At 29.9% G+C, this 16,222-nt stretch overlaps 3 protein-coding genes across 19 annotated transcripts; 2 read left to right on the top strand and 1 right to left on the bottom strand.

Annotated features, from left to right (window-relative positions):
• Arfrp1 (ADP-ribosylation factor related protein 1) lies at positions 1–1,842 on the top strand. Its single transcript, XM_076383635.1, has 5 exons — positions 1–251; positions 332–502; positions 588–669; positions 742–913; positions 1,623–1,842. Exons 1-5 carry the CDS (start codon positions 159–161, stop codon positions 1,720–1,722), a joined length of 618 nt encoding a protein of 205 aa, XP_076239750.1. The 5' UTR covers positions 1–158; the 3' UTR covers positions 1,723–1,842.
• Positions 1,843–2,977: 1,135 nt separating this feature from the next.
• Ap-1gamma (adaptor protein complex 1, gamma subunit) lies at positions 2,978–14,592 on the top strand. 15 transcript variants are annotated; one of them, XR_013002449.1, is made up of 17 exons: positions 2,978–3,530; positions 4,882–4,991; positions 5,293–5,354; positions 5,870–6,062; positions 6,154–6,300; positions 6,385–6,700; positions 7,283–7,300; positions 8,335–8,745; positions 8,820–9,050; positions 9,137–9,358; positions 9,499–9,626; positions 9,711–9,957; positions 10,116–10,371; positions 10,444–10,604; positions 10,674–10,766; positions 10,853–11,950; positions 14,390–14,592. XR_013002449.1 is itself a non-coding variant. In XM_076383506.1 (16 exons), exons 2-16 carry the CDS (start codon positions 4,972–4,974, stop codon positions 10,952–10,954), a joined length of 2,607 nt encoding a protein of 868 aa, XP_076239621.1. In that variant the 5' UTR covers positions 2,978–3,203; positions 4,882–4,971; the 3' UTR covers positions 10,955–12,533. The 15 variants fall into 15 exon arrangements, 11 of the variants coding, with proteins under 11 accessions (XP_076239621.1, XP_076239644.1, XP_076239612.1 ...); XR_013002455.1 differs by lacking the exon at positions 14,390–14,592 and having other exon boundaries at positions 10,853–11,134; positions 11,782–12,533; XR_013002454.1 differs by lacking the exon at positions 14,390–14,592 and having other exon boundaries at positions 10,853–11,134; positions 11,777–12,533.
• On the bottom strand, positions 13,475–15,778 carry Csn5 (COP9 signalosome subunit 5). Of its 3 annotated transcripts, none has more exons than XM_076383603.1 (5): positions 15,670–15,778; positions 15,140–15,324; positions 14,789–15,023; positions 14,331–14,525; positions 13,475–14,189 (listed from the first exon to the last, which is right to left on the bottom strand). In XM_076383603.1, exons 2-5 carry the CDS (start codon positions 15,289–15,291, stop codon positions 13,737–13,739), a joined length of 1,035 nt encoding a protein of 344 aa, XP_076239718.1. In that variant the 5' UTR covers positions 15,292–15,324; positions 15,670–15,778; the 3' UTR covers positions 13,475–13,736. The 3 variants fall into 3 exon arrangements, with proteins under 3 accessions (XP_076239718.1, XP_076239726.1, XP_076239712.1); XM_076383611.1 differs by having other exon boundaries at positions 15,698–15,778; XM_076383597.1 differs by having other exon boundaries at positions 15,592–15,765.
• Between the last annotated feature and the right edge of the window lie 444 nt (positions 15,779–16,222).

Genomic DNA, 16,222 nt, shown 5'->3' with positions numbered 1-16,222 from the left:
TTAGTATATCCTATTTCATCGAGATCTCACATTTTATTTCGCGCGATGACTTTCTAATGTTACGTGTAGTCATGGACGAGTAATATTGTAACATGTTCTGTGAACATAATATGTAAACAATATGAAACACAAATTTTTAGACATTTAAACGCTTTGAAATGTACACACTTTTACATGGATTGTATAAGTATCTTGTGCAAAAGGATGAATATTTCATATTAATATTAGGACTCGATAATGCGGGAAAGACAGTAAGAGATCATAAAGTGCAGTTAAGGTTATGCTTCATAAATATTAATTTATTTTTCAATGATCTTTTTTATCTTCTCAGACATATTTGGAGGCGGCGAAGACAAAGTTTACAAAAAATTACAAGGGTATGAACCCTAGTAAAATAACAACAACTGTAGGTTTAAATATTGGGAAAATTGATATTGCTGGTGTTCGTTTCAACTTTTGGGATCTTGGTGGACAGGAAGAGTTACGATCATTGTGGGATAAAGTAAGTTCTTTCTGTAAAATTTTAAGAATTTCTTGTTTTATTACAGACATGAATTTATAGGGTATCAAATTTTGTATATTTCCAGTACTATGCAGAATCTCACGCAGTAATCTATATTGTTGATTCTTCGGACCGTGAAAAAATACCTGAATCCAAAGAAACTTTTGGTAAAATATAAAATGGGCATTAAATGTTTTGTATCTTAATATTGCATTTTAAGAATGTATGTTTTGTTACAGATAGAGTTATATCATCAGAACACTTAATAGGTGTACCTCTTTTAGTTCTAGCAAATAAACAGGATGTGCCTGATTGTATGGGGGTTAGAGAAGTGAAACCAATTTTTAATCAGAATGCACATTTAATTGGTCGAAGAGATTGCATGGTAATGCCTGTATCTGCTTTGAATGGGTATGTGATTTCTTTTAATATTTACAATAGGAAATTTACATTTGAGTTTGTCCATTGATGTAAAATTTATGATATCACATTTTCTACTTTGTGTGTAATTAAATCTATAATAATTTTTGCAAAGCATTAGTAATGAGCTTCATAACATGGTTTCTGTCTAATATCTTAGATTAACTTCAATAATTAGTTGCAATCAAAAGATTTTTTTTGTATATATTTATTTTAATGCATATAAGTAGTCTTATTTTTAATTTTTAAAAGTACATAAGTAGATATTTATTTTTAGCATTTTTTCGTATATTTAGTACATTATATAGGCATATATATACATACATGAAACATATAAAACATTTATTTTAAAATAGCATAATTGAAACAGTATTAAAATAGTAATATTTTTGAATACATTTATGTTACACTTATGTGTCTTAAGATTGTAAATATAAACCAAGATTAATATCATCAATTAATATAATTTTGTGAGCAGATAATATTTTCAAATTTAATAATACTTATAAATTTAATTTGTAATTATATATTTAGAAGTGTATAAAAAACAATAATGCATTAGTATATAATATATCTATACATAATAAAATTATACTGTTACAAAAATTCATATAATTAATAAGATAAGTTTTGTGCTATGAAGCATGTAGGTATCACTCACATTAATTGTTTTTTATAATTATTGCATACAATATAAAAGGGATGGCGTAGACGAAGGAATTCATTGGCTTGTGGATTGTGTCAAGAGAAACAACGATGTTCGACCACCCCGTAACCAGAATGATAATTGTCTGTCCTAATATTACATTCCTATGTTACTTTAAAATATAGATTAATCTATGAACAGTATTTTTATGTAAAAACTGTGTATATTTACAGTAGAAGCAACTACATTTTTACTAATAAATTTTGTTTTCTAATCTGTGTTACTTAAATTATTCATTAAATTCTTTAATAAGAAAAGAATCATATGTTAAAGGATATTACTTTTTAAAAATCATATTTTTTGTTATAATAGGTCATTTATTATTAACACTTATTGTACAATAATTTTTCCAAGATACAAGTAATTAGTTATAATTTTATTGTAGTATTATCAGATTAAGTTTTTGATTCAAGTAGCAATTTAATGTAACTACTGAATTCTCCACTTATTTGAAAGAACTTGCCTACATTGCTGCTATCAAAGTAGTGACTGAGATAAGAGATAATACCAATACCTTGCCTCTCATACTCTGTTGTGACTGTGATAAAAAGTGTACAAAACTGGTAGTACAGGTGTATGCCAGATAATATATGGATTGTAATTTTACACTTAAGTCTCTGTGTCGAATTCCTTATTTGTCAAGATTTAGTGAATCATGTGGCCTTATTATGAATCCGATGATTGGAGTGTTCTACCACCAGAATTAAACAGAAGGTGATCATTCTAACAATTTTAATTGTCTACGCACAAGGATAAATTTTCTAAATGCAGATGATTTATACACTATGGTCCATCTAATTTATAAACCAAAAATATTTAAGAAGATATATTTGCAGTATCCAAAATAGTATTTAGTACTATCATAACAATAACATAATTCAAAAGTAATTTTTTTTTAAATTACAAAAAACATTTAAAATAATTTTTCTTTTGTATTACACAATGCTTGTATTGCAAATGAATTGCTGTAACTTAAAAAATCGATCGAAAGAAAAATATCTCTAGCTACGATTATATATGACGCTTTTATTATTTTTACCAACAATTGTGCAATGACACTCAGATCACGAATGTCCCAATATATATTTCTAAATCATCTTATTTATAACACGGAAATTTTCATATCGTCAGAAACATAAGCCAATGTACCGATTATCTTATCAAAATAAATTCCTCTCCTCAAAGAACAATATGAATTTCGCGCTTTGAAAATGAACTACGCTGAGCAAAAGCATAAACAGAGAACCGCGGCAATTACGCCCACGATCAACCCTAATAATCAAATTTTCCAAAGGAATAATAATCGCCCCATCCGTTCGTCGTCGTTCTCAATCACAGAGCAACCATGAGAGAGAAGTCGCGCGCGACGTCACGTTCGACGAAATGTCATGCAACATTATCAGGAACAGTCAGTGACAATGGGTAGCCATCTTGATTCTCGGTGCGCGAATGTGTATTATCGCGAGGAGTGTATCGCGCGATAGAGTGTGCGGGCCCAGTGAATAGTTCAACGATGTCTATGGTTTTTTTTCGGAGCTGATTAGCCCGTCGTCGCGTGTATCGAGGTATCGCACGGTACGTATCGTTCCTCGCATAGGTGAAATGTTTTAGGAGAGAAAGTGGCCCTCGGAACGCAGCGTGCGTGCAGAAGCCGATAGGGGCCGATATACATATAGGCAGGTGCAGAACGGAAAACGCAAAAGTGGAGTGAGGGCGCACGGCTCGCGCGCTCTAGGAGGCGAGGCACTTCTCGCCGTATTTGTCATACGAGTTGCGTGTAAAAGGTGGCCGACACGACGACGGATACACACACGACGCGCTTCGTGCCGTCCCGTACCGTCGTTGAACGTCGCCCGATTTCCGGTGCCTCGAGTTACCTGAAAAAACAACGTCCTTGACTCGGTACTGTTTGACAGCTAGAAAACTAACCCTTGGTTCGATGCCCTTCGTCGCGTACACGAAACCTTTATATAACCGGTTTACATGCTTTACAATATGCTGTTGAGTCGCGCGAGCACACGGCCGCGGCGCGTTTTTCTAACACGTGAATTTCTGCTCGAATCACACTCGGAGACTAGGTAATATCCCCTGCGTGCGTTGCAAACACTTTTGAGATTGACCCTTGTAGATCTCGCCAGTGGAACCGGTTATTTTTTGTGTTGTCGCACGTTCTTGACATGTCCAGGAATGATACATCACGAAACGGACTTGGTTCTTGTTCTCCACTTCTCTGACTCTTCCCTCGAGGCCTGCATTTTTATGACATTGATTGAGTCATCGAAGGACTGAGTTTGACAACAGTCGGTTGAGAATGCAAGTTTAGAGTATTTTGTTGCGTTGCTTGGTTTCTTTGAATTGTAATGAGTTATTGAAACCAATAATTACATGTATAAAAACATTCCTATACACAAAGATACCAAAGCGAGCATGAAGTCTGACTGGTTACAAGAGCTTATTAGATATAAGCATACAAGCGAGAAAGAATTGGTTTGGACAAGAGTTGCGTCAATTCAAAAAGTTTTTTTTATGACTCGTCAATTTCAAATCCTGATGTTGACACGTTGAAGAGGTGGGTAAGATCTGCCATGGCAACTGTGACTCAAGATGTGTTAACCAAAATATGGCAAGAGATTGAGTATAGAATTAACATGTGGGCACGAAAGGAAGGTACACATGTGGGTCTATTGGTTTTAAAAAAACTTTTTGAATTGATACAAATAGTAACCCAAACCATTTGTTTTTACTGGTGTGGTTTTTGCATAATAAATTTTTGTAATCAGTTAAAAATTTTGTGTCTATCTTGAGCATTGACACATATTTTATATATAGGATATTGTAATATCTTATAATATATTTGTTATAATGTTAAAAAAAACATTTTCAAAATTTTCTGAAATTTTTTATTGAAGGAAACATTTTAAGTGATTTTTGTTGAGAAGTGCATGTTTTAAAGCCTTGAATTATGAATCATCAAAATATATGTAAGAGATTTTTGACAATTGCAGTTTAGTACATATATTTGTCTGAAGTGTATGTATTCTGTAACATGTCATCCCACATGTTTACATGTTATTTATAAACATTGAATACATAGATGAAAGTTAGACTATAGTATTAATTTAATAGATATAGTTCTAATGAAGTGGAAAACATGAGCTTAGTTTGATTAAGTTTGTGTTATAAGTAATTGTTTAAGATGTTTGAAAATAACTTTGTGTAATATTCCATAATATTACTTGACCTTTTCCAATAGGAGGAAAACGGTTCCTGTTCCATACTTGTCTATACTCCATTTGCATTACTGAAGCTCATCATAAACATTCGAAAGCTCTGCTAAGAAACCATGAATGCTTCAGAACATGGGTAATATATAATTCTTAACATTACAGAAATATTAGTGATAGAAATTCTTATTCGTTATAATATTTCAAATTTAAGAAACTAATATATAGATATTTATCTTCTTTCTATATTTTATTTAATACCTCATTAATTTGATTGAAGTTTAACAATTCTCTATATATTATTATACAAAGTAATGTTTGTCCAAAGTAAATAAGATATAACAATTGAAATCAGATCAAAGGTGTCATTGCACAACAAAGAAAAATGGTATGTAAATGGTTTGTGTGTGTGTAAAATAGCCTGGATGTGTACTTTGCAGGTTTAACCCAGCCTTTAACATGGCCTCCATAAAACAAGCGTTTAATGAGGCTGTGGAAAGAGGTAAGTGTAATGTTCCTCAAATAAAAAATACCTTAATACATCTACTTCTTTTAATGTATATATTGTAAACTATATTTTTATAATTATATAAATTATTTCTGTTATACGTGATAAAATCTTCCAATAATATTTTGATATTTTATATCCTTTTTTTTTTGTTTAAATAAAACTGAAGTATAAATATGTAATTATAAATTACCTCACAGGTAATCCATTTGAACATATAAATTCCTAATACTCTCTTGCTAATTTCTAAGAAAGATTTAAACATACAAAATTTTATAATCATTATAGATGTTTTTGGTGTATAATAAAGTATGTTATATGATTTTTACTACAATATTGTTTACAATATATTTCAATCAATGCCCTTTCATTTCCATATACCATATGCCACACTACTGTTTGCTATTTTCATGAAAATTACTTTTACATAATTACCTTTCACTGCTTAAGCATTTAACTCATTAGACCCTACTAACATAGAAAATGATAACATATTTGTAATTTGAAAGTCTCAACAGTTAGAATGCCTGCACCAACACGATTGAGGGATCTCATTAGGCAAATAAGAGCTGCACGAACTGCGGCAGAAGAAAGAACAGTTGTCAATAAGGAATGTGCATATATTCGCTCGACATTCAGAGAAGAAGATAGTGTATGGAGATGCCGCAATATTGCAAAGCTCTTATATATTCATATGCTTGGGTTTGTATTAAATTTTCTTATTGTAATTAATATCTATTTTTCTTAATTTTTTTTATTTTCATCAATAATGAAAACTTGATTATTCTTCCAGGTACCCAGCTCATTTTGGCCAACTGGAATGTTTAAAACTCATTGCATCTCCAAGGTTTACAGATAAACGAATTGGTTACTTGGGTGCAATGTTACTTCTAGATGAAAGACAGGATGTTCATCTTTTAATTACAAATTGTCTAAAAAAGTGAAGTTTTTATAACACTATATTAGTATTAATTTATCTGATACATATACAAAAATACTAATTTTGAGTTTTTTTCTTTTACAGTGATTTAAACAGTCCAACGCAATTTGTTATTGGTTTAGCGCTGTGTACTTTGGGAGCGATTGCATCGCCAGAAATGGCAAGAGATTTGGCATCCGAAGTGGAGAGGCTAATGAAGTCACCAAACGCATATATTCGGAAAAAAGCAGCTCTCTGCGCGTTTAGAATTATCAGACGTGTACCAGAATTAATGGAAATGTTTCTACCTGCTACACGTAGTTTGATTACAGAAAAGAACCACGGTGTATTAATTACTGGCGTTACACTTATCACCGAAATGTGTGAGAACAGTGTCGATACATTGAACCACTTTAAAAAGGTAAGCTTTATACGTTTTAATAAAAGGCGAGACTCTCAGTAATGATATAAATAATAGTAGAATACTTAGATGTCTTGAATATTACTAAAATATTTTAAGTGATTATGTCAAAGAGGATTATATATTATTTCTTTTTTTCGATACAATTTAAGTTTATTGATGTTGCCATTATAGTCCACCAGCCCAATAGTCGCAGTCTAGATTGTAGTAGCATTAATTCGAGCATTGAATTAGTAGTATTAGTTACTTTTTTTTTATTGGATAAATTAAAATGATTGAAAAAAGAATTATAGAAAGGAATGTTGTCTATAATTTGATGTAAATAAAACTGTAGAATCTATTAATAATAACTAAATATTTTTAATTACGATAATTATGGAAAAAGGAAGAAAGAATATTTCACTAAATAGTTGCATATTTGACACAAATATAAGAAAGAATACTTCAATTTTTAATATTTAAGGTAATCTTTAAGTAACTACTTATTAATTTTGAATAAGTATAATAAATGTGACTGTCATTCATAATTTAATTTTGCCTATGGTAATACTCATAATATAAGTATGGTTTTGTCTTCTTCAGGAATGCGGCCATCGAGAGGTAAAAAGCATATAAGCATCCTTCACATTTTTGCATGTTATGCTTATTATGGACTTCATTCTTTTCTTTTTCTTTATATAATTCAACTGCTCTTGTTAATATGCTTTATTATATTCTCCTAATATGTAGAAAATATGAAAATATGTGCATGTATCTTATAGATATGGTATAATGTAATCACTTGTAGGAAATTGTTTCGCCCATCGTTTTTTTTTTCTTTCTAAGCGAAAGATAGATTTTAAAATTTTTAATTCTCTATCTAATATTAGGTTCTTTCTTAAGTATTATCTAATATGTCACTCGTTATTTAAAGTAACGTATTTTAATACAAATAAAAAATTGATTAAACAATGGTTCTTTATTAAAATGAAAGTTTTTTTTTTTTTTTTTTTTTTTTTTAATCACTGAATTTAGTGTATACTAAGAATTTTTCAGTATTATGTATAGTTATATTAATATTGCGTATACTTAAAAAACTGCATGAAATGAAAGGCACAAAACACAAAAAATTGTTCTATACTTATTGACTGATTTTACATATAATAGAATATTTATTTAAATTGTTGACATTGCATTGTATAATTTGAGGACATAATCATATAATCATTATGTATTCTTTTATCTGTAGTTTGTTAAATCTATATTATTCATAACATACACGAGCAAAAAATGTAGCTCTGTAAAGTATAATTATCAAAATTTATTTTTTAGTCAACTTTATGATAAACATTTTTTGATGTAGTTATTTTTGCACAAATAATTCAGTGTTACTAATTTGATTTTTTTATTGTAATTATTAAAAGCTTCGTTCATGCATTTAAATGTGGAAACATGTTCTTTTTTCTATTTTAGTACGTAATATTAAACATTGCTTTTCTAGAAATCGAGAAATATGTTAATTAATGCAACAATACGCAATCTTTCTATGTTAAACTTTTCTTGTCACACGTTTTCAGATTTCTTCGTTGAAAATTTATTATATAAATAAAAACTAATAACGAATTTATTTAACAAAAATAAAATTATTTTTTCAGATCGTGCCAAATCTCGTAAGAATTTTGAAGAACTTAATACTAGCTGGATATTCTCCAGAACATGATGTTTCTGGAGTATCAGATCCTTTCCTTCAAGTAAAGATATTACGTCTTCTCCGAATTTTGGGACGCAACGACATTGACGCATCCGAAGCAATGAATGATATACTTGCACAAGTTGCAACAAATACAGAGACCAGTAAGAACGTCGGAAATACTATATTATACGAAACTGTATTATCTATTATGGATATAAAATCAGAAAGTGGACTTCGAGTATTGGCAGTGAATATATTAGGCCGATTTTTATTAAATAATGATAAGAATATTAGATACGTTGCATTGAATACATTATTGAAAACAGTTTACGTGGATACGAGTGCAGTACAAAGACATCGTACAACAATTCTGGTAATATTGATTGTGTGTCCTTGAACATACAAGTATTCGAAACAAAATATTTATACATTTTATTTATTTCTCAGGAATGTCTAAAAGATCCAGACGTATCGATCAGAAGGCGGGCAATGGAACTTAGTTTCGCGCTGGTGAATTCAAATAATATTAGAAATATGATGAAAGAGCTACTACTGTTTTTGGAACGTGCTGATCCAGAATTTAAAGCTCAATGCAGTAGTAATATAGTTATGTCTGCAGAGAGATTTGCACCGAATAAACGTTGGCATCTCGAAACATTATTTAAAGTTCTCGTTGCTGTATGTAATTAATGTCATTCTCCTATGTTATTTAGTTCTTTGTGCTAATATTCATAATATTGTTATTGAATATTTATTATTTTCAGGCTGGTAATTATGTTCGAGATGATGTAGTAGCATGTACGATTCAGTTAATTTCAGAAACTCAGTCACAGCAAAACTATGCTGTTACTGCATTATGGAAAGCGTTAGAAAAAGACACATCTGATAAACAACCTCTGGCTCAAGTAGCAACATGGTGTATTGGTGAATATGGTGATTTATTATTATATGGACCTCCGATAGAAGATATCGACACTCCAGTCAATGTATGTTTAACATATAGACATATAGTTTACTTTTATTTATGGAAACTCTATATAAAGCCATTTTTAAAATTTTTATTTTAATTTACACATAGAAAGTAAAACTATTATAAATGTAATTCTTATCTTGGTATTGTTATTAGTTAACAGAAGACGAAGTTATCGATGTCTATCAGAGGTTATTATGGAACCCACAAAATACAGTTGTTACGAAACAGTACACCTTATTGTCTCTCACAAAACTTAGCACAAGATTCCAAAAGGGAAATGAGTTAGTATTGCTTAAAAATTCAGTTGTTATTTTTAATGTAGTGTATTACTTTTTTAGTACATGTATAATTTTTTAATGTTATAGGAAAATTCGTCAAATTATCGATACATTTGGAAGTAATTTGCATATTGAATTGCAACAACGAGGTATTGAATTTTCACAGTTATTTAGAAAATACGATCATTTACGTCCTGCGTTACTTGAAAGAATGCCTCCTATGGAAACTGCGAGACCACAAGCTAACGGTATTATTGGTATGGTAAATGGTGAACCAGAACCGGAAGAAGAAAAATCAGTGGTTTTGGAAGCGAGTACGCCACCATCTGATTCAGTAAGTTGACAGAAAACTCAGTATTTTCTAAATAAATAATATAGCAATAATTGTAATACAATATTGTCTATTAATATTTTATCCATCGATTGCTCAAACATAATGCAGCAGCATAAAATGAGCGATATTGAAAAGTATAATCTTTCTTTGCGTTATAGAGTGCACTTCTAGATTTGCTTGGAACTACCGACATAGGAATGATCCCAACAGCATCGAATAAAAATCCACCTGCTAATTCAACGACCGTAGTAAATAATAATGACCTCTTGGACTTACTTGGTAGTTTGGATTTGAGTGCACCCACGCCTACATCTACACTGCCACAGGCACAAACACCGGCACAAGTATTCAGTCCCACTAATACATCTAACTTTTTAGTGGATGGTTTACTTAATTCATCACCAGTTCAAAACGGTTCGTAAAATTAATCAGACTTGGGTATTTATGTCGTATCTTTTTGTAATACATTTTATTTTACAACTTCAGACGCACCTACCATGATTGTACTAGACAAAGCAGGGCTTAAAATTACCTTCAGATTAGAGAGACCACCAGACATTGCTGACTTATTAATTATAAATATGTCAGCTCTGAATTCTGGAAGTGCTATACTGACTGATTTCCTGTTCCAAGCAGCAGTTCCTAAGGTAGAACATCATTTAATGCTTATATTTATTCGCATTACACAATAGCAACAATTTTATTTTCATTTTCAGACATTCCAATTACAAATGTTATCACCATCAAGTACAGTCATTCCTCCTTCTGGGCAAGTTACTCAAACGTTAAAAGTTACAAATATCAACAAAGTAAGTGTATTCATTATTATTTGTTCAACAAACTTTACTATGTTTTACTTTAAAAATCATTGATTATATATTTTTTTATGCTATAGGTACCTCTAAGGATGAGATTACGTATCTCATATACAGGACCAGCAGGATCAGTCTTGGAACAAACAGAAGTAAATAATTTTCCTCCCTTAACATTGCAGTGACAACATATAATAAGGAAGACAATTGTACATACGCCTGTTTAAATAAGTCATTGAGTCTGAAATAGACTGAAACCCAATTTCATCTTTTCATTGGGTTCAAAAAAAAAAAATGAAACATTTGGTAGAAGGACACATTTGACAAGGAAACTTCTCGATTAAACTGATAATCCATCATACATGGTACGGACCTGATAAGATACAAGATTGTAATAAATTTTGTTTTCTTTTTCTCTTTTTTCTTACGATACGCATAAAAGTACAAAAGTACTTTTCATCTGCTCACAGGTAAAACTCTTGCATTTTAAATTTTCAGAACAGATGAGTATTTTGACACAATGCATACGTATAATTTTTGTAAATATGTGTCAGTGTAAAAGATATTTTAAAATGTTAATTTTATGATTTATAAACAAAAGAATGTAACAAATTACTTAACAATTTTTTTAAAATATTATGCTACAGTTAACTTGTTCATATTTTTAAAAGTGTTCTTTTAAAGAAATATTGTTAAATTGATTAATCATATTGTAGATCTTATTTATAATTAATTTAACGCCTGTTGAGCAGATGATATGATATTCATTTTGAAGTCTTTCAGAGATAGTAGAATTTATTATTGTAATAAAATGATTGAATTTCCAAACAAAGAAAGGAATGTAAAATTTCTCTTGTACTATGCTGCATGTATGTGAGACATGTAAATATTTTTCTCTAATTGAATATAGAACGATAGAACAATAATAATTACATGCAACACTGTTATTTAATCTGTTAAATTTTTAATATTATGGCTTCTGATTTAGCGTATAATTTCTTACATAGTATAGTTGAAACTAAAAAGGGGAAAATGGACATGAAAAAGATATACAACTGAAAATATTAAAATCACTCAATAACGCTGGTGAAAAGTGTTTGTCACTCAAATGTTGCTGCCCATTTATCAACGACAAACACTTGGAATCTTGCTGTAACGATTAATCTTTTTTACCTATATTTGTAAGTACTAAATGAACGCAATTGCCTTGTAAATAATGAAATAATTGCAGTGACATAGAAGTGATTAAAATTATTATAAAGAGTGTAAAATGGGGGTTCTTTACTGTATGTGTTTGTGGATACAATTGTCATGTCAATAATTAATAGCAAAACTTTGCTTCTTTCTTTTTCGAACGAAAAAGGGGGTAATACATAAATACATATACATGTAGCGTGTACGTTTGCTATACCCCATATTTACGTCTGTTATGGGTGGTGTTTATACAGTTTTGAATGTATTTGGAGTATGATATCATTGGAGGGCTGAATTCTGATTGTCCTATTATTTTTTTACAAGCATGTTTGTTTTACCAAATCACTTCAAATTGTATTAGACAAACCTGTCTTCTTTCATTCTACGTGTAAAAAACAATTCGTATAAAATTTCAAATATGTTGAAATATTGCTTTCGAAAGTGTATCACATTTTTGCCATATTATTTTTAAAAATAAGAGATCAGAATAACATCTTTCAAAAATTCGTAAGATTATTAAGATGTAATTTTATATTGTAACATAATACTAATATTATCTTTGTATTATTACCAGTAACAGTTTTGTTTCAAATATTGACTCGAAAATATTTAAAAAGTAATCCTTGTTCGTTATTGCTTCGTTATTAATGAAAACTAAAATTATTGAGTATAATTTACGAAAGAAACGTTCAGCTAAATATTTTTCATCAGGTAATATCTTTGAATAAAAATTACGCGATGAAAAAGTATTTTTACATTCCTTTTTATTATAGGAATTATTATTATATACTAAACTGTAAGATTGAATTTAAGGTAACACATGAATTCAATTATTATAATTTAACGAATTTGAAAATTGTTTCAGTAAATTGAACACATTTTAAAGAAAAGTTATTTCACTTTCTGTGTAAAATAAGTATTCAATGGAGAACGTATGTCTAAATTCTATAAAAGAGATGCGTAAAATTAGTAATAGTGATTCTAACTGCAAGTATTCTTTTTGAAGATTTTATGTAAATCAAGTTAAGATACAATTGTACTTAATTGTATTTAATTTACATTAATGTATTAACATTCTATATGAGCACGTAGCTTTTTAAGCGCGGTTAGGTCTAATACTATTAAAAAGAGTTTAGTATTTTGGTTGACTGTGTTAAGTTAAACAAATTTTCTTGTACTATGTTTCTCCCAAATATCATAACATACCAGTAAGTATATTATCAGTATAATTGTATGCATTTTAGCTCCGTCCCTTATATGTTGTGCGTTATGAATGCGGAGATGTATAATTCTAGAACAGGTGGGTGCGTTTCTGAGTGGCCTTGTCCTAAAGTCTGTGACACAGTGTCAGCCCTTCAGTGGGGTGTACTCTGCCTACTTGTTCTCAATATTATATTAGCTTTATATATATTTATATATACATCTACGTGTATGTATATGTATATATATATAAATCAACTGTGAGGATATTGAATAATGATAAAGATGCTGTATATATACTTTCTAGAGAATCAAGGTGTGAAAATAAAATGTATTTTTATTCCACTAATCTTTCAAAATATTATCATTAATATATCATTTACGCGATTATCAATACCAGAATGTTTTGTTAATATGTATACTGACAAAAAAACACTAACAATTATATAGTAAAAAAATAAATACATTTTCTTCAATTTGTTTAAACTTTAGTATATTAATTACACATAATAGTATATTATCTTATTACAATCATTCCGTTTTTATAACAAATTACGTTTTACATGTAAAAATTTACTGTTGTTGAGCTTCGACAGGTTTGCATCCGACTTGATTGAATAGTCTATCTTTGATTATTTGTGCCATTAAACCGTGAATGATCTCGATGGTAGTTTTACAACTGTCTCTTGTTGCCTTAACTAATTTTTCTACTGTACTTCGATCATGGGGATCCGTTCCACCTAATATGTATCCTCGTCCAAGTGCAACTTCTGATTGTTCTAACTTATCTGATAAATCGAATATTTGTCCAGTCGTATAATCTGCGTTTGTCAAAAGACTAGAGGAACTTAACGTATTCACCCAATATTTATTCCACAAGGAGTCTAGTAATCGCCTGTCCAACAATGATTTAAAATAAGATACTTCTAAGGAATAATATTGTTTGCAGTGAACACCAAAATCTTCGATTTTGTTCAGTGGTATTGTCTGATATTCTGACGGTTCTTCATTTGCTGGTTTATATCCCTAAGCACATTAAATACATCATTAAACTCATCTTTTTTTCACATTTTTTAAATATATATCTGTATTGTGAGGCTCAGGTAAGACATAGGTCATTTTGCCTTTTAACCATAATTATATGTTGCAATATACACTAGTAATTACCTTAGGGTAAGTTCTAAATGCACCTAAACAAACTTTTCCAGCAGATATTGTTCTCACAGGATCGATAACAATAGCAACAAATGGTTCTTGGAAATTCTGATTGAGCATTTGAGTGGACACATCTATACCAGACAACCAACATCCATAACCAGGATGACTGTGATACCATCCAATAGCATTTTCTTGTCTTCCAACCTTAATAAATAATAGAATATTGTTTAAGTAGTTAGAAGTATGTATAGATGTACTATACAAATTTTTATTTGAAATAAGATACAGGTTCTAGTAGACCAGTCAGAACAAGAAAGCAGTTTATGGTCAATCCAATGAGAAGAAGCAATAAATGTAAACAAATATAAATCTTCATACTCAGGACAGAAACAACATGTTTAAATTTACTGCCTCTTTTCATTAGAGGAGAATTTAAATTACAGCACTGAAATAATGTTGAAACATGCCTGTTTAGCTGCTTCTATATAGGCTGTCATATATTCATAGGCTTGAGCCTGAGCATTAACTCTTGTTTCCGTGCCTTCAACAGGTAATGCGAAAGAATCCATGACGATCATTGTATTTGCTGCTACTTTCCCCAGAAGTAGGCCCATTACTTCCAGAGTTCCTCCAGATCGAGCATGCATTACCATTTTTAACAGTGCTAAGGCAGAAATCTTTATATCTTTGAAAAAGTGAGGGCTAAAGAAGTAATAAATTGTTTATTAGAAAAATATGTGTTTTGCAATTGGCATCAATAATATATTAAATCACTTCGATTTAACAAACTTTATTTATGTAAAGAAGAATTAACTTACTCTTTTTCCCATGGTTTTGCAGCTAATATATCCTGTTGCTCCTTGCGATCATACCTGTAGATTTCATCAACAGTGCTAATTGTTTCAATATTATTTGACATTTCCCATGTTTTTTGAGCAATATTAGTCTGCTCAGAAGAAGTACTTGCCATGTTGTCAAACAGTCGTGAAAGCCAAGGTTGTATCTAAATGAGTTAAAGACACATGAATATTACGAAACTTAATTTCATACATTCACTTAATATTTGATTAATGTGCATATTTATTACGAACACAAAACTTAAAAAAAAACAAAACTTTTATGAATTTTATTTTTATATAATCTGTTTTTATCAAGAATATTCTATTAAATAAAAATCGAAACAACAATAAAATAAAGTAAACTGCAACGTTTATACTTGTATGAAATATTAGAAGCGAAGTTTTGAAATAATATTGAAATGTCAAATCACCGAATACAAATGAGTTGGAGTATAATTCACAATAAAAGCACTTTTCTATTAACGTTGATGTGACACAAATACACGTACTATTCTAATAATATTTCATGAATTTTACCAAAGTCTATTACACAAATAAAAACTATCTCAAAATCATGCTTTCATTACAACTTTTTGGTTATTCCTAGCTATAGTTTTGTTTTAACTCAAATCACGGATAATGTGCAACGATAGATAGTCACTGAGTGTGTATTTTTTTAACTTATTTTTGTATTATAAAACTAATATTACTGATTTAATCTAAAAGAAGATTACAACATTACAAATGAAAGAAATTAAACTTAATTATTTCTGAAAAGATTTGAAGTTTAGAATATTACAATGAATTTCAAACAAACATTTGTATTTTAAATGAAGGTACTTTATAACTATCGTCGCTAGATGGCTAACAATTCATTGTCCGTTTTGCGCCAATATTCAAAATGCTTATTTGAACTGAATTTTATTAACTGAGCATATCGCAAAGTCTGTTGTTGTTATTCAATAACTTAATACAATTATTGAAACACTTGTTTAACAACAAATAGTGCATATTATCGCTTCATATAGTTTCATAATAAATTGTAAAATATCTATAACAATT

This window comes from Calliopsis andreniformis, chromosome 1 (genome assembly GCF_051401765.1).
Source record: "Calliopsis andreniformis isolate RMS-2024a chromosome 1, iyCalAndr_principal, whole genome shotgun sequence".
Taxonomy (NCBI): Eukaryota; Metazoa; Arthropoda; class Insecta; order Hymenoptera; family Andrenidae; genus Calliopsis; species Calliopsis andreniformis.
Note: the sequence above shows the minus strand (reverse complement) of the source record. Positions and strands in the feature narration are given on the sequence as shown.